This window comes from Rattus norvegicus, chromosome 8 (genome assembly GCF_036323735.1).
Source record: "Rattus norvegicus strain BN/NHsdMcwi chromosome 8, GRCr8, whole genome shotgun sequence".
In the NCBI taxonomy this organism is placed as follows: Eukaryota; Metazoa; Chordata; class Mammalia; order Rodentia; family Muridae; genus Rattus; species Rattus norvegicus.
Genome location: NC_086026.1, coordinates 72,231,684 through 72,256,980, shown reverse-complemented (window position 1 = coordinate 72,256,980; position 25,297 = coordinate 72,231,684). Strand labels below are relative to the sequence as shown.

The window sequence follows — 25,297 nt, the reverse complement described above, 5'->3', positions numbered from 1 at the left end:
AGCCATGTAACTGCTCTTAGCTTTCTAGACAGGTGATGGGAAAATCATTGTTCAGGTGAGTTTGGGTGATTTAGGTGTTAAGTTTTAACGCTTCTTTTTCAGTGTTATATTAGTAATGTCTTTAATAAAGTCGTTCTACTTGTTTTCTCTCCAATGCATTTCAGTTAAAGAGAAGTTAACTGCAGATCCAGATAGTGAGATAGCTACTACCAGCCTACGGGTTTCGCTGCTGTGTCCAGTAAGTGTTTGCTAATGCTTGCCTTTGAGTATACACACTTCTTCTTTCTACCGAGTGTGAGAAATTCTGCCTACTTTAGAATCTCCGCATTCTTACACTGTCAGAGTTTATTACAGTGGAAAGACACTGAAGCATAGGACTGTGAGCTGAACAATTCTAAAGTGTGCCTTCTGCATAGTGTACACTAAATAAATTATCTAAATGCGGCCTTCAGTAAACAACTGTCTCTCAGGGTCCACTTAAAAGAACAGAGTAGGGAGTGCTGTGGTGTTTCCATACTCCACTAATTCAAACAGGACTTTTCTGGATAGAAATTGAATAGTCACCCACATCGAAATTTAACCATTTTGTCAGCAGTAGCTATAAGAAGCCACCATTTAAAACCTGTACCAGCTGGGCATGGCACATACCTTTAATCGTAGCATTTGTGGGCAGAGACAAAAGAATCTGAGTTCAAGACTAACCTGGTTTACATGTTAAGCCCCAAGATGACTTTGTCTTCATGAAAATTAAAAACAACAGCAAACACAAAACAAAAAATGATGCCATTGCTAGTAACACACACAGACACACACACACACACACACACACACACACACACACACACACACACACACACACACTGCACACACTGCAGCACCGGTCCTGGAGACCCATGACTATAATTCTAACACTTGTGGGGATAGGGCTGAAGCAGATGGATTACCATTAGGTTCAAGGCCAGCTAAGTTACCATAGCAACACCCTGTCTTAATGTAAAAAGAGGAGGAGGAGAAAGGAAATTCTGTTCTACCTGACTGAATTCCATATACCTATAGAATTAACTTAATACCAGAAAGGGAAGGAACAGTCATTTGAATGAAATAATTATAAAGTCATTAGATTTGACCAAATGATTAAAACTATAAGCAAAAAAATTATGTTGAACTCATTTCATACCTAATTTGTTGGTGGGCGCACACACCAAGATTAGGAATCACGGTTGAACATTGCCGTCATATGGAAGGGGGTGAAGGTAGTAGCCAGCTGCTGACATTTTAGCTAATCAAATTAGCCATATTCAAATGTATGTAGAACGAAGGCACACTTGCCTCTTGATTTGCCTGGATTGTTCAGGAAGGTGGTGTCATTGAAAGCTTTCAGCATTGAGATTCTGCTGGTAGTTTCATGTTCTTTTAAGAAATAGCAAGTTTTGGGGCTGGGGATTTAGCTCAGTGGTAGAGCGCTTACCTAGGAAGTGCAAGGCCCTGGGTTCAGTCCCCAGCTCCGAAAAAAAGAACCAAAAAAAAAAAAAAATAGCAAGTTTTGTAAAATATGTAGGTATTATTGTCCTTCATCTTAGCCTAGTATTGCTTACTAAGCCTTAACTCAAATATAAAGTCATCGGTGTATGATTAATTTGTAATCTGTCTTTTACATGTTTCCTAAGCTGGGATCCCTTCCTTTTTTTTATACACCATTATGGCCATAGAAGAAGCACAGTGCAATTTAATCCACTGTGTCCTTTGCCACAGTGGATTTTGTAGCCTGTCTTCCTTAAGAAAAGTATTGTTACTATTATTAAACATTCTTTAATAACCAGATAAATGTTAAAGAATCATAAAATTGGCTCAAGATCAGGAAGGTAGAAAGTGAGGGAAAAACCTTTAAATAAAATAATTTAAAATAACATATCATTCTTTTTCTCCAAATCCTCACTTAACCTACTCCCCTTTTCAGGGTTTCTTGCTGCTTCATTTCATTGTAAAACCCCAGTTGAGAGGATAAATTTAAAAGACCACAGAAGCTTCATTTCCTGAGTCTGATCCTCTGTGTTCCCATCTTAAAAGTGTTTACAGCTGCACTGACATGTAGTATTTAGAACATTGAGCAGTCACACGAGATGTGTTCATATGAAGAAGCTGCCCGCTATATGACAGCAATCTTATTCATGGAAGGTGCTCTTTATTCTGTGGTTCAGGTGCTTTTCCTGTTAGGGGAAATATGGATCACATTTTGCTTCTTAAACTTCTTGATTTACTCAGCCAGCTTCTAATTTGATGTCCCCTGTGCTCCTCTCTCATTAGTTCAACAGTCTCAGCAGTTCATTGTAAACTAGCATCTGCTTTCAAAATTCAGATCATAAAAAGCTACTATATGTAATATATAATTACAATATGTCATGATTTTCTATTTGGCTAAAGGGATAATTCCCCCTACAGTTATTCCAGAATAGCAAGGCCATATATTTTTAGGTACGTTTTTGCTCAAAAATAAAATACAGTTGTGATAACTCATCTATATATCAAATTTATGGAATCATAAAAAGAGATTTGTTCTTTGAAATATGTAAATATGCTGTCTGACTGTGCATTTCTATTTCCCTTTTGTAATATGCAGAGCTCAGAATAAATGAGTTTCCGTTATTTGTGTGCCATTTAGCTAAAGGCAACAAAAATAATTAAAATGCTTTTTCTCTTTGAGGATTGTCGGTTCTAATTTATTAAGAACAGAGACAGAAATGTTGAGAAGTCAGATGTGAGCTGTTCCACAGACCTGTAAACCCTAACATAGATAATTTAGAATTGATAGAGAGAAAATAAACTAGAAATTTATTTTATGAGTACTTATTATTATGAAAAACCTAACGAGATTTTTTTTTTTTTTAAGTATCAATCAGACTTTCTTATTATACGAAGAAGTACGGGTTACCATGACATTGTAGGCTCCTGCTGGTGTAAGCCGGCTTATGGCTAGTTTTTTTCTTTATACAGCATCATGTGCTGTAGCATGGCTGAGTAAAGTCAGCCTCACTAGAAAACATGGGAGCTTGTTTATGTTCATCTGTTGATAGTGCAGACATCCATCTTATCCTTCAAAGGGAAGAGAACCTAACTTTGTAATCAAAAGACTAAACTGCTTAGAGCTTGCCCCTTCTGATACTATGTTAGAAACAGTAAATGCCTGTCTGGTAGACACCTAAATCTAGTGATTGATTTTAAGATGAGAGACAGGAGGAGTCTTCACTTAGATGTTATTGTATGATCTTTAGATGATGTTTGTGTTACAGCTACTAAAAGGCCATATATTTGAACATGAACTTCTGGTTCCTTATACCACTTATAACTGTCATTCTTATACTGTCTACCTGTCAGTTTGCTTTCAGACCGTAGGTCACCTTGTCAGTGACGCTCAACACAAAGACATGGGATCGTTTTCTTGCCTCTGTGCATAAAGGGCTAACTGAACAGCTTCATGACACTCTTTACTGAACTTGTGTTCTGTTCTTATTATTAGATTTCCATAAGCATATGGGAAAAAGGCCAAAAAGCAAATTAGTTCTGGCAACAGAAGATCCACTGCTTGTTTGCCATTAGCTAAGGCATTTATTAATCCATCAACAGTTTCTAAGGTACGGTCTAGTTGATGGGGCCATATTGCCCAGACTGGTCTCAGAGTCACTATTGAGACTGAGAATGGTTTTGAACAGCTTCCCCTGTCCGAGTGATAGGACTCTAGAACCAGCTCTGTGAGTCAGTGCTGGGACTCAGGGCTTCTTGCACAGAAGGCAAATGTTCTTGTGACTGCATCTCAGCCCCAAACTCAGTTTTTATATCTCAAATTAGACCTTAACAGTGAAATGCAAAGTTCTACTGGTTGCTTAATATTCCATGAAGAAAGCACAGGTTGAGCGTCTGATGGGAGCTCTGTGCCAGCACAAACGCTCCCAGCTATAGAGCTGTGGGGCTCCCTTGATGCTTCACACAGACAGGAAGAAGGAGGGCGTCAGAATCCAAGCAATAGGCCACAGACTTTATTTATACTTTGAAAGAGGTAGTTCTTAAAGGCTTTCCTTTCACATGCCTTTATTCCTATACTCCCCAGTGTCTTCACATCTTTAAGACAGAAAAAGTTTCTCCTAGGACTGCTAGCATACACAGTTGACAGTCTGTCATACACAAGACTATCATCTTACAGGATAGCAGGTACTTTTCCTAACCTGGGGACAAGGGCATGAGTCTGACCTGTTTCCAGTAGGAGATTCACAAAGAAATAAAGCAGTCTAATCTTGTTCAAGGGTAGAGCTGCACACAGAGACAGGCACTCTTTACCCCTGCTCTCTCCTCTCCATGCTTTGGACATGATAAATTGTTGTTCCTCCTGTCTTAGGTGGTTAGCATGTTCAGAGTTTTTTTTTAAATTCTTTATCGCTGCATCCAGTGGAAGTGGAAAGGAAATGGTACTACTTTCTATGTAGAAAAGGAGGCCCAGAAAGGTTAAGTGTCTTCCCAGAAGCACAGTAAATCATTGGACTCAGAACAATAATTTAGGGCCCCATGACAGTTGGTTTCCTTGGTAGACAAGGAAATTACACATTTCCCTGAAATTTTGTAAGCCACGAACCCTTTACTCTTTTAACTCACAGACATATGGAAAGTCCTTTTCCATGAACTTACCAAGTAATATCATTGTAGAGAGTGAGTAGCTTACATGCTCTGGGGCCGTTATGGACTTTGGAAATGCTGTAGTGGTGATGGAGATCATGATACTTTACTCCTTGTGCAGGTCCCCAGCAGTATTTTTACTTTGGGCCCAAGCAAGCAGTGTAGGATTAAAGAAGACTCTGAATAGAGTCAGTTTGTGTCAGCTCAGTCCACAATTACTGGGCAAGAAAAATGTCCCCAATGTACTAGCAGTGTCTGAGAGCTGGAGCTATTGACTGAGTGATGATACCCAGTGAGGAGAGAGGTTCAGAGTGCACATCTGTCTCCTCTTCAGAGCTGCCTAGCCATTATGCCTCATATCATGGAAGAAATGGGTGATTTGGGCTTCATCCTGTGAACTGAGTATTCATTCAGAAATGGTGTTAGTGTCCATGCTGATCTCCATGTCGTCTTTTTTAAAAATCTCTAAGTAGATGGTTCTTAACTTTTTTCAGGTCAAAGACTGATTTAAAAGAGTGAGAGCGGGAGTGAGAGAGAGAGCTACAAATACAGCTCAGTGGTGAAGTGCTTGGCTAGCAATCGTGAGGCCCCAGGTTCAACATGCGTGTACACACACACACACAATATGAGAGCAACATTCAAAGGGATTGAGACATTTCCAACAAGAAACTCACCACAGTCTGTAGGTGGTAGTAGATGGCTCTTACGGCAGACTATTCATAGTCACTGTGTTTGATATCCAAACAGATGCTGTAGTATTTTAATCCTTCAGGTAGGTTCCCCCCGACCCCTGAATAAAAAAGTTTTATTTTCTTCCATAGTAGTGAAACACGTACACATAGAGCATGTTTTTGATATTAAAATTTTTACTTTTTAAAAACTAAAGTGTAAGTAATAACATTTTCCCATTCTCCTTTTCGTAGAAAATCCCTCTGAAGTACCTTCTCCCTTGCTCAGTCTCAAAATCACAGCCTCTTTTCTTTGTTTTTACACACACACACGCACACACACATACACACATGCCTATATATATAAATACAACCTGCTCAGTCCATGTGATAAACTGTTACTTGTATGTATATAATTTCAGAGCAATTAGGAGGATCATCGTGGGGAAGACTGTTTCTTCTAACTCAGCATCCTTCCATTGTCTCTCTAGTTCTTTGTGTAGGAGTGGCCCTGTGCAGGATTGCCCTATGGCATGTCTGTTGGTATTATCCTCATGCAGGTCTTCTTAGACAGCAGTGCTGTTGCAGTATCAAAAGCATCCCTGCTGTTTCTAGGAACTAGTCTAGGCAAACTTCATGCTTCTCAGGCCTTGCACTTTGTCTGCCTCCTCTTCCATGTTAACTGAGCCTGAGCTACAAGGATTGTGGGCACAACACAGTTTAAATCATAGTACATGCATGTTGTACTTGGAAGTCATTATTACAGCATAAGTTTTCGACAACACCTACTAATATTGACCGTTTCCCTTTCTTAAAGCTTGGGAAAATGCGACTGACAATTCCATGTCGGGCACTTACCTGTTCCCACCTCCAGTGTTTTGATGCAACTCTTTATATTCAAATGAATGAGAAAAAGCCAACATGGGTTTGTCCTGTGTGTGATAAGAAGGCCCCATATGAACACCTCATTATTGATGGGTACGTATGCCTGCATTTCTCTCTTTGTCCTTCTGCTGGTCACGTTTGCTACCCTCAGCTTTGAGATAAAATGGAGAGGTAATTTTTCAAAGGTGTTTGTCTATAGAATTTTCATTATTCTAGAAGTCAGTAATTAAAGTGAGTAACTAGTATTGTAGATACTTTTCATCTTTTAGGGTTTTTAAAAAACAATTAGGACAGCACATTGTGACCATGGGAGTTAAAAGACAGTATTGGGGAGTCGGTTCTTTCCTTCTACCAGGTATGTTTTGAGAATCAAACTTGGCTGTTAGGCTTGGCGACAGGAACCTTTTTGCCATCTTGGTGTCCTTCCTCTTTAGAATATTTTTTAACATTGATTTTACTTATGGGTGTGTGTATTCTGCTTGTTGTGAAAGAGTGTGTGTGTGTGTGTGTGTGTGTGTGTGTGTGTGTGTGTGTGTGTGTGTTGTATATTGAGTACATCTAAGACCTACAAGGTGCATTAACAGAATGCATGATCAAATTTTGAGATTCTGGCTAATTCAAACTCACAATCAATCAATCAATCAATCAATCAATAGATAGCTTTTGGTGCTAAACAAATGGTTTAGCAGTTAAGAGCTATACTACTTTTATAGGTCACCCAGGTTCAGTTCCCAGCTCCAGTGTATCTGATGCCCTTTTCCACACTCCATGTGCACATAGTCCCCCCCAACACACATAATTGAAACAATTTGTAAATAATACAGTTTCTTATAAAAGTTGGACTTTTTCGTAGAAAATCTGGCTTCTGTTCTGTCTACCAAGCCCTGCTTTCCACTGTCAGGGCTCCTGGCAAAGGACAGCCAGCTAATAACCGCTCCCTGTTCTGCTGCTTCTGTTTCTGTCCTTGTTGTTTCCCTTCTGTGTTCTCTCTGTGTCCTCACCACTGTGTCACAGTGAGCAGCGGTTCTCTTGTTAGCCATTTGTCTGTTGGTTTTGACCTATTGATACTTGGCCATGAGTCTGCCATTCCCCTTAGGTTTCTGTTTGCCTTTTTGCCACTGAACAAGAAACAAGAAAATGCATTGTGAAAAGGGAAAAATGCCTCGCTAATATTTCTAGTATTGTTCAGCAAAACACTCAAACAAGACAGTTTATTTATAGTATATGAGAAAACATAAGAGCCTTGAAGGCAATAATACAAGAGATTGAATATATTTATCAATAAACTTGCAACCCAGAGCTTTAAAAGTGTTGAGGCTCAGGAGAATATGAGTCATAGTGTTTTCTGATGGATTTTTCAGAAATGAAACGGTAACTGACTTGTAAATTTAGATTAATAGTAATATTTTATCAGCTCTGTATAGTATATATCTTAGTTCTTCCTTTTCTTATAATACAGATTTCTCTCACTTTCTCAAAACAGAACAGGAATTAAAAGGCATTTTTAATAAAACTTCTGGTTTAGTTATTACATAAATTCTGATTATATGCTATTAATAACTTTTAGTCTTTGGTTTCATTTAATATTATGACTAATTTGGCCACAGTGGATTTCTTGCATTACCTATAAATATTCCTTTAGTACCAATGTATTTTGTTTGGATTTAACTGTTGGTTGGACATATATATATATATGTGTGTATATATATATATATATATCTCCCTTCAGTTTATCAAATAAGATCTTATAAGCAATTTGCAAGTATAGAACGTAAAGTATAAAGAAAAAACTGAATATATATAAAATCATCACCTAGAGATAATTAGTGTGTGCTTTTATTCACACACAGAATCTTGTTTTGAGATATGTTTTTCCTTAACCATCTCAGTTTTTGTAAACATTTTTCTGTATCTTTAAAACTCTTGAATGAGGTAAGTGCTTGCCGCCAAGCCTGACAGACAGCCTGAGTTTAATACTCAGAACCCATGGGTGGAGGAAATAGAGACCCAAGTCCTACAAGTTATCTTTAGACCCCCACACATGCACTGTGGCACCTGCCCACCAATATAACACAAACTAAAGAAATACTTTAACTTGTCATTTCTCTCTCCAAGTTACATGGCCTCTTTATATACACGTTCCCTACTTGGTGTGATTGTTTCCCATAGCACACATGCGAGAATGATGGAGTCTGTCTGCTCTACTTCCCTTCCTTCCGTTTACTCCTCATAAAACACCCAAGATCCAAGTGTGCCGAGAGATGGTTCAACATGGTCTATTGTTCATCTAGGTTGTTTATGGAAATCCTAAAGTACTGTACAGACTGTGACGAGATACAGTTTAAGGAGGATGGCTCGTGGGCTCCGATGAGGTCAAAAAAGGAAGTGCAAGAAGTCACTGCCTCCTACAATGGGGTCGATGGTGAGTGGCTTCCCGTGGCCCATGTGGTTGCTGCTATGTAGCACCATGGTTTCTAATGTTGCAATGCAGGCTGTTGAAATGACTGAGCAGTTTGGATAGCTCAATAAATGTCCACAAATAGCAGGACTCCTTTTAAGTTAACTTTTTTGCCAGCCTTAAGATTTTTATGGTACTAGATTTTTTTTTTTCTTTTCTTTTTTTCGGAGCTGGGGACTGAACCCAGGGCCTTGCGCTTGCTAGGTAAGCGCTCTACCGCTGAGCTAAATCCCCAACCCTGGTACTAGATTTCAAAGCAGTCAAAAGTCACTTTTAAAGTCATCATTTGGAAACACCTACCTTTTTAAAAGTTTGAATACTTTTGATGCAAAGTAGTGGACAGTGCTTTTTTCCTTCCTCTTTTTTTTCCCCTTTTCTTTAGTTTTGTTTTAGACTTTTTAAGATCTATTTATTTTATGTATATGAGTACAATGTAGCTGTTAGACACACCAGAAGAGGGCATCGGATCCCATTACAGATGGTTGTGAGCCACCATGTGGTTGCTGGGAATTGAACTCAGGACCTCTGGAAGAGCAGTCAGTGCTCTTAGCCTCTGAGCCATCTCTCCAGCCCTGTTTTAGACTTTGAAGTCTCAGTTTTTGGATTCACTTGCCTCTGGCTCCTGAATGCTAAGACTAAGGGTATGCAGCACCACACTCAGCTGCTTTTTTATTTAAATATTTACATATATATGTGGATAGATTTGACTTTTGGTGTTTCATTAGGAGAGGACTAGTATTTTCTAGGTATTTTAGATGCTGTATAGATAAACATATGTAACACACAATCCTGTTCTAAAACTACTTTTATTCTAAAGTAGATATAAAAGATTCTTCCTTCTTTTTTTGGGGGGGAGGGGGATGATGACAAGATCTCTCTATGAATGTAGTCCTAGCTGTCCTGGAACTCACTATGTAGACCAGGCTAGTCTTGAACTCATAGAGAGAGATCTTTTGCCTCTGCCTCAAGAGTTCTGGAATTAATAAAGGCTTTAAGATGCATTTTGATTTTTCTAATTAAAGTGATTTTTCAAAATAATTCATTAACAATCAGTAAAAAAGCCCCAGTTTTAAACTTAGTAAAGCAGAACTACCTTACTTCTTCACTCTGTTACCATGGCGTTGCTTTGCTAAAGTGATGTGCTCATCTGCAGGGACACTGAGAGAAGAGGAGGATTCACATAGGTCTTGTGTTTTAATCATTCCCACACAGGATGCTTGAGCTCCACATTGGAGCATCAGGTGGCTTCCCACAACCAGTCTTCAAATAAAAACAAGAAAGTGGAGGTGATTGACCTAACCATTGACAGTTCATCAGATGAAGAGGAGGAAGAACCCCCTGCCAAGAGGACCTGTCCTTCCCTGTCTCCTACGTCACCACTAAGTAATAAAGGGTGAGTGCTGCTAGGACCTCTCTGAAACACTCATCAAGATTCATATACAAAGTACAGTAAAGGCTGCCAGTGTTTGAGTACACAACGTAGATGGCCTTTCCCTGGGATGTAGCATTTTTGAGGAAGTAGAGTATGTTCTCCATGGATTGGTACAGGTTTCACATATCGGGGTGTTTCTGGGCCTGCAGAGATGGTGCGGCGGTTGAGAGTACTTGGTGTTCTACGCTTAGTTCCCAGCACCCATGTGGTGGCTCACAACTGCCTGAAGTTGATCTGATGACACCATCTGGCTTCCAAGGGTGCACATGAGGATCACCAAGAGTTTTTATTTTTTTGCATTTAACCAGTTTCTTTTATTAATTAAGACTTGTTTGTTTTATTTGTATGTGTGTGGATATTAGAAAACAGCCTTCAGAATTGATTCTCTCCCTTCTACCATGGGGGTCCCAGGAGCAAACTCAGACTGCCAGACTTAATAGCAAGTGCCTTTACCACTGAGCAAGCTCACTAGCCCTCATTTAACCAATTTTTGATTAATATTGTAAATAAAATTACTATTGGACCAGGTGTGGTGGGATACACTTTAATCCCACCGCTTGGGGAGGGCAGATGGATCTCTATGAGTTCCAGAACAGCCTGATAAATATAATGAAACCCTATCCCAAAAAGAATTAAAAAAAGGAAGAAAGAGAAAGAAAAATGTTCTTTCCCTATGTCCTTTCCTCATATTTGGGGTGTGACTTTCCTTTCAGGATCTTTTTACAGTCTTTGTCCAGTTTTAGCCCAGTAGTAGCCATCTTGTTGGTGTGTGTGCCACTTGAGCAGTTGAGCCAGTGGACTTGTTCAGTGTAGATAATACGTCTCTTCCAGTGAACTCAGGCTGCTCTGTCATTCTGTTGACCTTCATGACCAACCCAGACTTGGACGGAACAGAACATATCTAAACTCTTGGGAAACTGGGCAAGACTGATCTCTGAATGTGAGGAGGTCCATTGGAATGCTGTCCACAGTTCTGCCTGGGTCAGAAACCCACAAAGGATTGCACTTCATTTTTGCCTGCTTGTAGGTTTTAGAACACTGGCTAAAATCTAGAATCTATTTGCTGTAAGGTTCATTCAAATGGAGCACGTACAGTGGACAGCTGAGCGGACCAGGTTGGTGGAGTTGGCTGCACACGTGTGAGGTGCAGGAATGACTGCCATGGCTGCAGGGACTTGGCCTTCCTGAGGTAGCCCTGTTTGAAGACTCTTCTGTATTTCCCAAGAACCTCCCATCCTGTAGTAACTTGGAGCTGGGGTCTGTAGCACATGTTTATAATAAACCCATCACTCAAAAGGCTGTTTAGGGCTAACCTGAACTAGATGACACCCTGTCCAATAATAATAGTAGTCATAGTAGTAGTGATGACGACGATGATAATTTCAATGTAGTATTCTGAAGAACCTAGAGACCCAGATGGAATGCTTAGTGACACATAAATCCTATGGCATCTGAGGGACAAAAGGTGACCTTGGATCTGCAGGAGAACTTAGAAACAGCCTCCTACAGAAATCAGTAGAACTGTATTGTTATGTTTTTGTACCATAATTGCAAAATTAAGAAAGATTCTTTTGAAAAAAATGAAGATTTCTTTTCTTTTCTTTTCTTTTCTTTTCTTTTTTTTTTTTTTTTCGGAGCTGGGGACCGAACCCAGGGCCTTGCACTTGCTAGGCAAGCGCTCTACCACTGAGCTAAATCCCCAACCCAAAAATGATGATTTCTAAAAACAAGTATATAAATACTCTGGAGTTAATTGTATGGCTGTCAAAATAGTCATATGTGAACTCTGCAGTGTTTTTACTATCTCTGAGTATATTTTTCTCATCAGTAGAACTTTGGAGTCTTTAGAAAGCTAATATTTTTCCTTTGAATATTTATTATAGTTCTTCCCAAAATAGCTCTGTTTATTATGTTTGGAAAATTATATTAGTTGCATTAACTACTTCCCTGAATTTGCCAATGATGAATTGAGCCTAAATACAGCTCTGCAAATGCCAGAGGCTTCTCTGTGGAAATATTGATAAAACCTGGATGTCTCAAGCATTTTTAAAAGATTGGCTTTGTCCACAGCACTGTGAGTGTTCACAGTAGCAACCAGCTGGTAGCTCTGACACTAAGCCTGGCAGATCGTTTGCTGCTGTGCATTGTGATAAGGAAATACACTTGAGAGCACTCATGGATAGAAAGACAGGCGGCACCCACAACTGGAGACATCAGGCACTGGAGCACCTTGCTGAGTGTTCCAGTCACCCCAAAGTTCCACGCTGTGTGCTAGACCGAGGTGTCTGTGAAGGCTGGCAGTCAACTGCTTTCCCCTGTTACAATCTCTTAAGCATGGAAAGGACACAGCTAAGGAACATGGCATTTTCTATAGGTGTAAGAGGTTTACATGTACACTGATTGAAACTCCTCTGTGCAGAACCCAAGAGTGTCTTATGCTTAGTATCCCATTCAGAAAAGTACAGTGCATACTCATAATTAAGACTCTGTTCCTGGAGAGTTAACCTTGGTGTTGTTTGAAGTGCTCTGTACGATTGAATTTGTACCCCCACCTGCAAGTACATGACACGGAGTGTTGGAAATGAAAGATAGATCTCGGGATGTGGCTTGTTAGATAAAGTACTAGCTATGAAAGAAAGCATGCTGACTCCCCAGAGTCCATGTAAGGCCAGTAGAGCACTGTGCATGTCTGAGTCAGGAGGCAGGACACAGGAGAAGCCCTGAAAGTCATAAGCCGTCTGCCCAGCATATCCATGAGCAGTCTAGGGATAGGCAGGGACAGACACGGGGCTGTTCTCAGCCCTCTGTGTCTGTGCTATAACCCTCACGTACTACACTAGTGCACACACACGCACTGCACATTCGGAGTAAAGATGCCTGTATTCCCCCCTTTCTCGTTACATTGTTTTCCTCTGTGCCTGTTAGCCTTATGTGTTTGGGGTCGTGTAGACTGGTGCATAAACCTTCCTAGGGCTGTCATAACTCTTTCAAAGTCATTTTTTTTTTTGGGTTTGGTTTGGTTTGATTTTGTCATTTTGAGACAGGGTTTCTCTGTGTAGCCCTGGCTATCCTAGAACTCTGTAGACCATGCTGGCCTCAAACTCAGAGGTCCACCTGCCTCTGCCTCTGCCTCCCAAGTGCTAGGATTAAAGGCTTGTGCCACCACAGCCTGGCTGTCTTTTTTCCTTAAGGGAAGGAAGGAGACAGATTTGGCATCTGGCTGATAAAGCCTGTCTGTGCTTTTCTGGCGCTCCCTTTCTTAGTACCTCTCTCCCTCCTTTATCCTTTGGGACACTTTGGTGCCTTGTCTGGCTTTGATTGTCTCCAACAGCCCTATTATTCAACTACACTGATAGCTAAGCTAGACAGTGGGTGCAAGTTACTGCCCAGAGTTCACTCAGCAAGCTCGTAAGTCAGCTTTCTTCTCAATGCTCATTACCCTAGTTGTTTTCTCTATTTGTATTTTCCTTACCAAGGTATCTTAGTCAGGGTTTCTATTGTTGTGATGAAACACCATGACAAAAGAGCACGTTGGCAGGGAGAGGATTTGTTGGCTCCACTTCCGCAGCACTGTTGATCATTGAAGGAATTTGGAACAGAACCTCAACCAGGCTAGGAACTGGAAACAGGAGCTGATGCAGAGACCATGGAGGAGTGCTGCTGACTGGCTTGCTCAGCCTTTTTTTAAATCAATCACTAGTTAAGAGAGTACTTTCCAGGCTTGCCCAGTACTAACTACTGAGGCCCTTTATTACTTAAGGTCCCTCCTCTCTGATGACTGTGCCACGTGTCAAGTTGACAAAAACTTAACCCAGCACAAAGAATAACCCTAGACTTCTCACTACCTACCCCATTCAGCACCTACTTAGAAAGGAAGACCGTTTCCTTTGTTGGGAGGCACTTCCACCCATGTCCAACATGGTGTGCATTGCTCCTGCATTCTCAGAGTAGAGGATGGCGATCTGAGGACTGTGTGGACTGTATGAATGGTCATGCCATAGCATCTCTCGGATTCTCCTTACAGTGTCTGCAAACACAACCACAAGCCTAAATTAGTTCTTATCATTTGCTTTATTCTTTGTTTGTTTGAATTTTGTGTTATTGTTTTTAATTTTTATCATAAAATGTAGGACTTATTGTGGGATACAATTGCATTCGCTAAACCGTTAAAGTGACTTAAAATTTCTGAACATTTCTTTCCCACAGCATCTTAAGTCTTCCTCATCAAGCATCGCCTGTGTCCCGCACCCCAAGCCTTCCTGCTGTAGATACAAGCTACATCAACACCTCCCTCATCCAGGACTACAGACACCCTTTCCACATGACGCCCATGCCTTATGACTTACAAGGTGAGTTCCTGCTCCTTTGCTGTGTCACACAGGCTGAGAAATGTCTTCTCTCTGAGTGTGGCTGCAGTCTGGGCATTGGAGCATAGGGACAAAGTGAGTATAGGGAGAACATAGCTTTGGGTCTTTGTGGCACCTTCCTCAGCAGCCAGCGCTCACTGCTCTGGGAATACTGGGGCAGTGGTCTTGAGGCATTGTGAGCTTCCCATTATTCCACAGGCTGTTGGCATTCTTCCTATACGTGCCTTCAGTTTGATGGGAGTGAATGTTGGCTTTTGTTCTTTGATTATGGCTGCATGTAACAGGTACTATGTATGGCTATATTGTATTACAAGAGATGGACTTGCTGGGTAGCCTGGTTTTGGCCTGGAACTCCCCATATAGTAGACCAGACTGGCCTCAAACTAGCTGTCATCCTCCTGCCTCTGCCTTCTAAGAGCTAGGATATTAGGCATGCACTGTATTGTGGTGGTGCTGCGTGCCATGACACATGTGGAGATCTGAGGACAGCCTGCAGATTTTTTCCTTCCTCATTTCCCTTCCACCATGTGGATTTTAGGAATCAAACTCAGGTCATTAACTTTGGTGACAAGAACCTTCACCCACTGAGACATCTTGTCAGCCCTATATTATTGTCTTACAAGTAGTGACGAATTAAGACATTTGAAGTTTTTAAATTTGTTTCTTTTGAACCTTTTTTTCTTTTTCTTTTTTTTTTTTTTTGAGATAGTCTTTTTTTAAGTTTGATATGTCAGTACATTCATTTGTGTCTCAAAAAGAATTTCAGCTATAGATGTATCTTTATAACTTAGTGGCTTATGGACTAATCATTTAACTTCCCGGAGACCGGGCACTCTCAGCAGTTCTAGACAGGTCTCCTTAGCTACTTGCACACATGCATCACTGCCGACACATCCTGGAGGCCCTCTCTTCTGCTGTGGATGGGAATGGTTGCCAGCATATTGCATTGCTCGTGTGCTCAACATTGGACGTCAGCATGAGGCCATTGGTTTTCTTGCTCTTTGTTATGTCAGTGCTGGATAATGTTACCATTATATAAGTTAGGAAAGGTCTGCTTGCAGCCAGGAATTAGGGTCAGGCTTTCTGTGATACCACCAGACACTTATTTTTAAAGACAGTCTCCTATATCTCAGATACAACTTCCTCTTCCTCCTGAATGTTAGGTTTTTTTTTTTTTTTTTTAAATAATTTTTTTAAAGATTTATTTATTATATATAAGTACACTGTAGCTGTCTTCAGATACACCAGAAGAGGGCATCGAATCTCTTTACAGATGGTTGTGAGCCACCATGTGGTTGCTGGGAATTGAACTCAGGACCTCTGGAAGAGCAGTCAGTGCTCTTAACCGCTGAGCCATCTCTCCAGCCCTGAATGTTAGGTTAAAGGCATGTGCCACCATGCCTAGCCATACAGACACCCTTGGGTCTTAATCTGGACTAGATGATGGGAAGTGAACACTTTGCCAAGGAGAATTAAATTCTCCTTGTGTGGCTACAATTTGTGTGGCTCTTAAATTTTTACCTGTAAAGTCAAACTAAAAGTCATGTAAGGCCCTAAGAGGCAGTAAATTAAATGGAAAGGTTATATAAGGGGAGTGTTTGCAGGTGTGCCTGAGAGGATGGGTTTGATTCCCAGAACCAGATAAACTAAACATGGTAAGTAGTATGTCCCTGTAATCCCAGCACTCAAGAGGCGAAGACATGATTAAGAAGTTCCAAGTCAACATAGTTTATGGCCAGCCTGCTCTACATGAAATTCCATCTAAGCAAACAGACAGGCAAACAAATAAATAAACAAACAAACAAATAAATAAATGGTTACATATGGAGATTAAGTAAGAGCAAGGTATAAAACTTGGGTTTTAAATTTAAAGTTGCCAAAACTTGGGTTTTGTCCTTCATAGTCTACAGGTAGAAGTGCCATAGAACCTCCAGTTTGACTTCTCATGATTTTTGATTTGTTCTTTGTTTTTGTTTGTTTGTTTGTTTTGGTAGGGTTTTGTTGTTGTTTGTTGTTTGAGACAGTCTTTTGATTGCACCTTAACAAGCCTGGAAGTTGCTGTGTAGACCAGGCTAGCCTCTAACTTAAGAATCTATCTCCCTCTGCCTCTTTCAAGTGCAGGAATTAAAGGTGTGCACCACCATGGTCTGTCATTCCTTGTGTTTAAATAGGAATCCAGAGGGTGTGGCATGTAAGACTTAAGTGCTGAATATTTAGAAAGATTTGCTTTTCCTTTTTGTTGTTCTTTTCTCTGAGGTTTTTTTTTTTTTTTCTTTCCACAGGATTAGATTTCTTTCCTTTCTTATCAGGAGACAATCAGGTATGTTAATGTGAAAATAACCTATTTCTTTAATTGTATATTAAACTAAAAGTATAATACATGGCCAGAAGAAAGAATAAATTTCCTTAGAAAATAGAGTGCATGTGCCCAGGGTTGCTCTGTCTTTAGGAATTTAAATAAAAGCCTCATTCATCACACCCCACCTTCAGTAAAGAATAAAGGCAGTGACTGCCTGTTTGTTTCTCAGTACTGTTGTATAAAGACACAGGGCGGTGAGCCATGTGACTGATATAGGAAAGTGTCCTGATGCCAGGGCATCATAGCTGCTGTAGCCTGTGATGCTAGTGCATTGCCAGGGGCACGTTGTGCGGTCTGTGAGTACTGGGTATTGATAGCAAAGATCTATTGACTTTCAGTTAGACAGTGCGCTGTCTTCTTCCTATTGTGTCCATTGCAGCTCTGACTGCTTCCCCTTCTCCATGCTTTACTCTAGCTCATGCTGCTTTATTCATCTCAGTCCGAAATGTAAAAATGAGTTGCTAAAAGGTCATGTATAATGACCTGGGTACAAAATTAGAAGTGATAAGGAATATGGAAGGAAACAATCAGGGATTGTCATCCACCAGTCAGGCTGTCCTATTGCACCAGAACTACAGACTCGAAAAGCAAGACCAAGTACAAGAAGTCTCCTTGGAAACAGTGAGAGAGCCACAGATTGAGAAAGACCTGCTTCAGCCATAGAAACGTGGCTAAGGATATGAACACAGAAGCTCCTCCCTCTTGGAACAGTAGCTGCCACTGTCAAAGCAGTGACCCAGCCACTGTCCAGAATGCCCTCCTGGGTTTCATGCCAGCAAGCTGGAGCCCTGATTGAAGTCGTGCATTGGTGATGGTGCTCACGTCTGTCCTCTTTCATGCCAGTGTCAGTGTGGTGGGCTTGTTCCAACAGCATGACTCTGACCCAACCAAGAGAAATAAGTCAAGGAGATTTTTTTTTAGAGTTTCATACATACTTTATTTATATTATTTCCATCCATCTCTTTCCCTCCTTCAGCTCCTCCTATGGCCCTGTATATACATTTTTAATTTTTTATTACTATTGCATGCACACTGTTGCTTGGTGTAACATAGCACGTGTTTGGAAGTCGAAGGACAGCTGTGTGGAGTCAGCCCTCCTCACCTCTGTGTGTACTCCACCCATTGAACTCAAGTACCTGGGCTACTATCTGCTGAGCCAGCATGCTAGGTGATCAAAGAGATTTAGTGGCGTTTGGGACCCACTGCCCAAGTAGGACCTTTGTCCAAGCTACACCGCCACAGGAACACTGAGAAGCATCAGCAGCCCCCCTCAGATGCTTGGGAACATGAACGTCAGAAAAGGGCATGTTTATGGTATGCTATTCACAAGTGCATCTCAGAGGAAAGGCACAAACCAAGCAAAGCACCACAGCATGTTTCTGAAGAATGACACCTGCTCAGGATGAGACCTAGTAGCTTGTCAGGGATCCAGAAGCAGGCATTGTCCCTGTCCTGAAAACCTTCCAGGAAACAAGATGTGCCTAATAGACTGGTTCTAACTCCTGCCTGACCTTTGTAGACCTGAGGGGGGGGGGGGTGTCTGTGTGATGTGTTTGTCTTTTTAGCAAAATATGTAACTATATCTCATAGGGTATAGATAGGAAGAAAGGAATTTTTGCATAGCCTTATAGTGTACTCATGCTTTAAGTGTTATTATAAAGAATAAAGCAGTCAGAAGCTAAAGATTTGTAGGTAGTTAATGGTTAATGGAGACATTTTCTTCAGTGGTATAGCCACTGCTAAGTTGTCTGTGCTCTGTAAGCAACACTGAATAAACTCATTGGGACACATCGTTCGAAGAGACTGTTGGAAAAAGGAAGGAGATCAGCCAGAGAGAGAGGGAACAAGAGGAAGTAGCAGAAGCAGTTAGGATCAAAAACATACACATGTGAAAGTGTTAGAGCTCATTGTGCTTAATTAGTAGGTTATAAATGTTTCAAAACAAAATAAAGTTGATATAGAACTGAGATAATTAAGGATAGTTAGGTTTGGGATTTAATTTTTCAATAAATGTAGAATGGCCTAAGCCTAGAGTGCTGGCAAAGCCACAGTAGCTCACAGATCTGTCCTCAGCCTTCCTTCGCAGTCACTCAGCAGCAGTCCTTGACTCAGAGAGACGTGCAAGCTCCACACACCTGACTCTGAGAGTGCCCCCTGCAGGCGGGACATCGCTTGGTTTTTACAGCAAGTTCTTCCTGCCCTTTCCAGCTCAGAGATGCTCATATGTGCCAACATTGTGCCCAGCAGAGCTGCAGCCAGGTCATGGGAGCAGCTGAGCATCTGTGATACAATTCTCAGGCTGAACTGACCACTGGAAATGCGGGATCTATCCTTTCTACTGCTTCTGAACATGTCAGAAATAGAGGGTTAAGACCCGCATGCAATACAAACCAAAACATACACATGCGCACACACAATCAGAAGTGTTATTCCAGTTTCAGATACCATGCCAGAGCTCTCTGCTCTCAGTAGTCGTGACCAGCCATTCACCACAGAGTGTGTTGTCACTTGAGAAGCCAGACACTCGGGATATGCTAACCTGGGCCTTGCTTTGCTGAGAAGAGTACACAGAGGTGCATCTGATTGTAACAGAGTGTTTTGTCTCTGGTCCCTCCTAGCATTACAACACCTCCCTGCTTGCCGCAGCGGCAGCTGCGGTCTCAGATGACCAGGACCTCCTGCACTCCTCCCGATTTTTCCCGTATACCTCCTCGCAGATGTTTCTCGATCAGCTAAGTGCAGGAGGGAGCACTTCTCTGCCAGCCACCAATGGAAGCAGTAGTGGCAGCAACAGCAGCCTTGTGTCTTCCAACAGTCTGAGGGAGAGCCATGGCCATGGTGTGGCCAGCAGGAGCAGCGCAGACACGGCATCCATCTTTGGCATCATACCAGACATTATCTCGTTGGACTGACGCCCTCACCCTGCTGCTCCCACCCCATCCCAGATTAAATGACTTGGCAGAAGAGAACTCTATGCTCTGTTTTACCTTATCCTGTTTAGAAAAGTATACAGCGTGTTTTTTTTTTCCTTTTTTTTAGGGAAAAAAAATTAAAAGAAATGTACAGAGAACAAAACTATATTTTCAGTTTTACTTTTGTATATAAATCTAAGACTGCCTGTCTGATAAAACACTTGTTAAAAAAAAAAAGAAAAAGAAAAGAAAAAAACAAGCACCCACAAACCTTCAGTTCATTTTTTCTGGATTCTGAAGACTTTTCACCATTTGTCCTATGGTTTGGGTTTTATTTTACTTCAATGGCATTATCTTTCTTGCAATAATGGAAACAGTTGCATGTATGAGGTTAAATCGTTGGCTTTGTTGTGGGGAAGGGGTTGGGATAGCTTTGATTTCCATTTTTAAAAGTGACAGACTTGGATTCTGTTTGTGTGTGTGTGTGGGTTTTGCCAGCCTTAAGTTATGAAACTCGTCTATCTCACTGCTTCCCCTTTGTTTTCAGAACAGAGCTCGTGTGTGTGTGTGTGTGTGTGTGTGTGTGTGTGTGTGTGTGTGTGTGCGCATGCTCTCGTGTGCTGTGCACCTGTGTGTACTGTTCTGTCATCACTGTCCCCTCCTCCTCAGTTTGCATTTGCTTAATATCAGTTCCTACTTCTTTCAAAATGTTTCCGAGGTCTTGAACTCTTGTGTGAGCATCTTTCTCAACTCTCCCCAGGTGCATGTTCTCCATCACAGATCCCCTGTGATCTGCTGTCTACCCTCTACGAGTGTGTTTCCCAGAAGTGCTGGAGTAAAAGCTGCCTGGATAAGCAATCTGTGGGCAGGCCCTCGAATGACAATACACTTTGGTTGACTCTAAATCTGAATTGCCAGTGGTCCATATGTAAGCCAAGGCTGTGAGCACCTGCATTTTGGCCATAGGGTAACAAGTTTTCCTTGAGGATCTTCATACCGAAATGGGATCTGAAAGAACCCTCGTAGCCCCGTGGGGTGTGGAGTGCCATTTGCAGCTGGCAGAGGACGTTCCATTCCATCGAAAGAAAAGGAAGGAAGGAAAGAAGTCAGTTACTCTAAAGTTAACAGTTCAGCACATGTGGATTCATAGCAAATCTATTTGATAAACAGTTGAAACTCAAAAATAACCTTAGTTATTTTGTTTTTGAGGCTCTGAGTATACTTTTTATTCTTAGCTGTGTTCTTTTTTTCCTTCACTTTTTAGTGGCAAGCATGACATAGGAAGCCTTTTTTTTTTTTTTAATTGAAGAATCGATTGGTCTTACCTAATCTCAATAGCAGAATATGTAAATATATTAAAATGTTTTCGAGATGATTAAGGGTCAAAGGAAGGAACAAGTGCTTCTCATACTTGAGCAGAGAAGAAAGCATGCTCTTACAGTGGAGAATAGATGACGCGTGGCTAATGGGGGGTGCGGGCCTAACTGCAGAGAGCCAAGGCATGCCACCACCAGGTCCTGCAACTGGCTTTTTAGATTACACCCTCGTGTTTTCAGAGTTGGTGAAGGACCAGCTTTGTGTATAGTAAACTTGTTTTCAAGCCTTGCATCAGTACAGAAGGACCGATACTAATCCAGGGAGAAGTCAAGATGGCTGTGTCTTCAGTTATATGATAAAGCAAGTGGTTCATATGACAGTGTGGCATCTAAAAATAATATGTTTTATAGTGTCTCTCTGCTACTAAAATGTCAACTTGAATTTTTGAAAAAAGTTGGTGTTGATATGTATATGTGTGTGTGTGTATATATGTATTTATAAATAAGTGTGTGTGAGTAACATCGTTGTCTTCCCCTACGCATGTGTGTTCCACACAAACAGCTGTGTTAGAGTCACAAAACAATTCGCAATAAAACAAGACATTTGTTGTCAGTTCAAACCAGAAATAGTTACGTTTTTAAATTCATCTGGTGTTGTGAGTACATGTTCTCCCAGTTCTCATTACTGTATTAATTTAGACTCGTTTCAGATACCATAATTTGTTGCATTGGGATTAGAATGGGAATCACTAAAATTTTGAGGGGTTTCTGTTAATATAGCAATAGGAAACATTTTATTATTTTAACTGAGATAGAATGAATAGTGTTCTTTGTCCTTGGTTTTGTTTGGTTGTTTTGGTTTGGTTTGCTTTTGGTTCTGTTAGTGGTTTTCGGATATTGATCCATAGTTTTTTGTGTCTGATGCTAAATTACAAACTTAGAACCATCCAGTGTAAACCAGCTCTCTGCATTCTTCATGCCAGTTATAGAGGGGTCACTCTCCTTCTGTGTCCTGCCTTGTACCAGCCTAAGGGGAAAGTGGGTAATTGGAGAACTAGATGTCCTGTGGCTCTGGTCATGTCCCCACAGGAGAACATGGTGGTCTATGTATTTTGTTCCTTCCACTTACTGAGGAGTTCATTTCTTCAGTATTGACTTTCTAAAATGTTGCATGTGGTCAAGGTGAGTCAGAGACTTTCCCAACCCTTAATAACTATTAGAGTCATGTACTACTTTATCTCCTACATTTAAAAGAAAAAGTGCATGGTCGCTTTGTCCCTTTTTGTTGTTGTTTTTCCTTAGCCTGCCCTCACTCCCTAGCCTTGCCAATCTTGATAGGCTGCAGACAAACTCTGCACTCAGCAGCTTTCGTTCAGCAAGTTGCCAGGAGCCCCTTCCTTAGTCTTTCTTACTAGCATGTACACGTGTGCTCTGTACAGTACCACATGTTCTGTACAGTACCGTGTGTGTGCTCCTGTCTATCTGTATGTAAGCACACATCATCAATAAAGTAGCCATTCAACCAGGAGGGTGGAGGTGGCTTTTAATTTACTCTGTGGGCATTACTGGACAGGTTTTTTAAAATATGAAACTTAACCATGCATACTCTGTTGACCAATTCATTTTGAGTATTAAAGTTGTTCCATTGCTAATTTAGATGTTATACATCTAAATTTAGATGTACTGACTTAATCACTCAGTTTTGAAAAATGTGGGTTCTTTTGTTGGTGGTGGTGGTGGTGGCATATTTTTTGTTGCTTTTTGTTTTGTTCTTTTTTTCAGCCAATTCTCCTTTGAGACAAGTCTGTGAAAATGAATAAAAATATACCCCAATTGTAAATGGATAGATGTAGAAAGAACCTAGTTTTTAAAGCAATTTCAATTTTAAATACATGAGACTTTCTGAATCTTCAGGACTCTTAAAAGCACATTTGAATTTATTTTGGTAAGAATTTTGTTTTGTGACTGCACATTGAATTCTGTTTGTTTGTTTTTTTAAATAAATGCAAAGCATAGATTTCAAGGAGGGAGGGAGAGTAGCCGGTGGTCCCAGTGCGCTGCTGCTGTTTTATTAACAAAGGGGAAGATGTATATAAATAGATAAAGATTACCATAAATTCCATGAACTTAAATCTGTGATTCATTGCCTTAAGACTTTCTCTCTTAGAATTTCCATACCGCATGCCAAACCAGTAAAATGGCTTTTAAAAGATGTATAGTAGACCAATGTCAGTTTGTATAAAAGTACCAAGTGAAAATATTTATTACATGCATTGGAGAAAAGTTGTTTCCCTGTTGAATGTTACCTGTTTCTGTAGAGCTCTTTAGATGTAATAAAAAAGAAGCCTTCAGTTAATTTGTGTTCTGTAAAATGCTACTACTGAGCCCACAAGGGAACAGCCCCAGTGAGAAAAGTGCTGGTGCTTCGTGCTCCTGGGGCCCCTGTCACCCAGATGTTTCAAAGCATGACTAGTAACAGCTGCCTTCCTGTCATGCCTCAAGACCTTTCGTTATCGGTATATAGCTCGCCTTAAATTCTAAAGGTACTAGTTGTCTACCTGCTGTGCAAACACCACTCTATGGTGAGCAACTAAGTGCTAGGAAAACTTGTTGGAATTTGAGGGATGCATAAGAGGGGATCCTGAGGCAGCAAAGACATCCCTGATAAGCTTTGTAAACCAGACTTTGGAGTGTGAGCTCAATTTGTCACCCATGACTAGAGCAGTGGGCGGGGAAGAGCAGCCCAGGTTTTGCAGACCACCTGTTAGCCATGTGTTCTTTTCAAGCTATACTGGAAATTCCACTTAGCCAAATAAGATTCATAAAACGTGCATTAAAACTACCCTGGAGGCCAGATGTAGTGGCTCTCACCTTTAATCCCACCTTTGGGAGGCTGAGGCAGGTGGATATCTGAGATCAAGTCCAGCCTGGTCTGCAGAGCAAGTTCCAGGACAGCCAGGGCTACACAGAGAAACCCTATCTAAAAAAGCCAAGAAAAACAAAAACACAAACCCTACACTGGAAGGCCGGAGGTATTTGGCAGAGCGCTTCCCTGGCATGCATGGAACCTTGTCAATCCCCAGTGTCAAAAGGTACAGTAAACACCTGTCATTTCAGCACTCGGGAGGTGGAGGCAGGATGATCAGACGTTCAAGGGTGGGGCTGGAGAGAAGTTCAAGGGTGGGGCTGGAGATGGTTAAGAACACTGACTGCTCTTCCAGAGGTCCTGAGTTCAAATCCCAGCAACCACATGGCTGCTCACAACCATCTGTAATGAGATCTGATGCCCTCTTCTGGTGTGTGTGAAGACAGTGACAATGTACTCATATAAATAAAGTAAATAAATGTTTAAAAAGAAAAAAGTTCGGGGCTGGGGATTTAGCTCAGTGGTAGAGCGCTTACCTAGGAAGTGCAAGGCCCTGGGTTCGGTCCCCAGCTCCGAAAAAAAGAACCAAAAAAAAAAAAAAGAAAGAAAAAAGTTCCAGGGCATCCTCCACAAATTTGAGGTAAATTCGGGAATCATGAGATCCTTTCTTTAAAAAAAAGTCACTGACAGTCATCAGAACAATAGAAAGTGCCCCTAGTGTTGGGCCTGGCCTCTTCCCACCCTGCACTCCCCCCAGCCCCACAACACACACACAGCATCAGTGTGGAACACTGGTCAGATCTCAAGTTCTAGATTGGTGAGCAGAAGTGATTCTAAAGTTCTAAAGCTGTGGTTAGAGTCAGAGGTGCCGGGGTTGGGAACCTTCCCATCCAACAGGGAAATACACAGCTGACTCTGGAGATCTAGCCTCCCCCAAGAGGACTGCCATGGAAGTCATGCAATTTTTGCTCTATTTTGCCTGTACTTATGCTGGCTTCTTTCAGGCTCCCTAGAACAGCCCAAAAATTGCGTTTTTATTTTTGTGTTTCCCAGACAGGGTCTTGCATTGTATCTCATGTTGGCCTCAAACCAACATCCCCTTTGAAGGGAAAGGCCACTATTATCTAGCTTTTGGGGGGTTGTTTATTTTTGTTTTGTTTTATATTTAAAAAAAATTGCCAGGTTGCTTATAATCAAACTACTCAGGGAACACGAAACATCTACTCCCACAAAAATGAAGCACTTCCCCTCTCATCTTCTGTTTAGTCTGAGCCCCATCCAGCATATGTGAGGTAGCTGAACCAAGGCTACCAGTGTTTAGTTCCTGGAGTGTTTCAGAGCCTCGCCCTTAGTAAGATGTGTGTCTAGTTGA

General features: G+C 41.2%; 1 protein-coding gene across 8 annotated transcripts in view; it reads left to right on the top strand.

Annotated features, from left to right (window-relative positions):
- The window catches only part of Pias1 (protein inhibitor of activated STAT, 1), a 113,520-nt gene extending 90,105 nt beyond the window's left edge, over positions 1–23,415 (top strand). For 5 of the 8 annotated variants that reach the window (XM_039081109.2, NM_001106829.3, XM_039081111.2 and 2 more), the window contains exons 8-14: positions 165–238; positions 6,148–6,308; positions 8,507–8,637; positions 9,886–10,066; positions 14,312–14,454; positions 16,755–16,792; positions 19,450–23,415. In XM_039081109.2, the coding sequence (XP_038937037.1) occupies positions 165–238; positions 6,148–6,308; positions 8,507–8,637; positions 9,886–10,066; positions 14,312–14,454; positions 16,755–16,792; positions 19,450–19,743 (1,022 nt within the window). In that variant the 3' untranslated portion in view covers positions 19,744–23,415. The remainder of the gene's footprint in view (positions 1–164; positions 239–6,147; positions 6,309–8,506; positions 8,638–9,885; positions 10,067–14,311; positions 14,455–16,754; positions 16,793–19,449) is intronic. The other 3 variants (XM_039081110.2, XM_063265155.1, XM_063265154.1) reach the window with 1 other exon arrangement.
- The last annotated feature ends 1,882 nt before the right edge of the window (positions 23,416–25,297 follow it).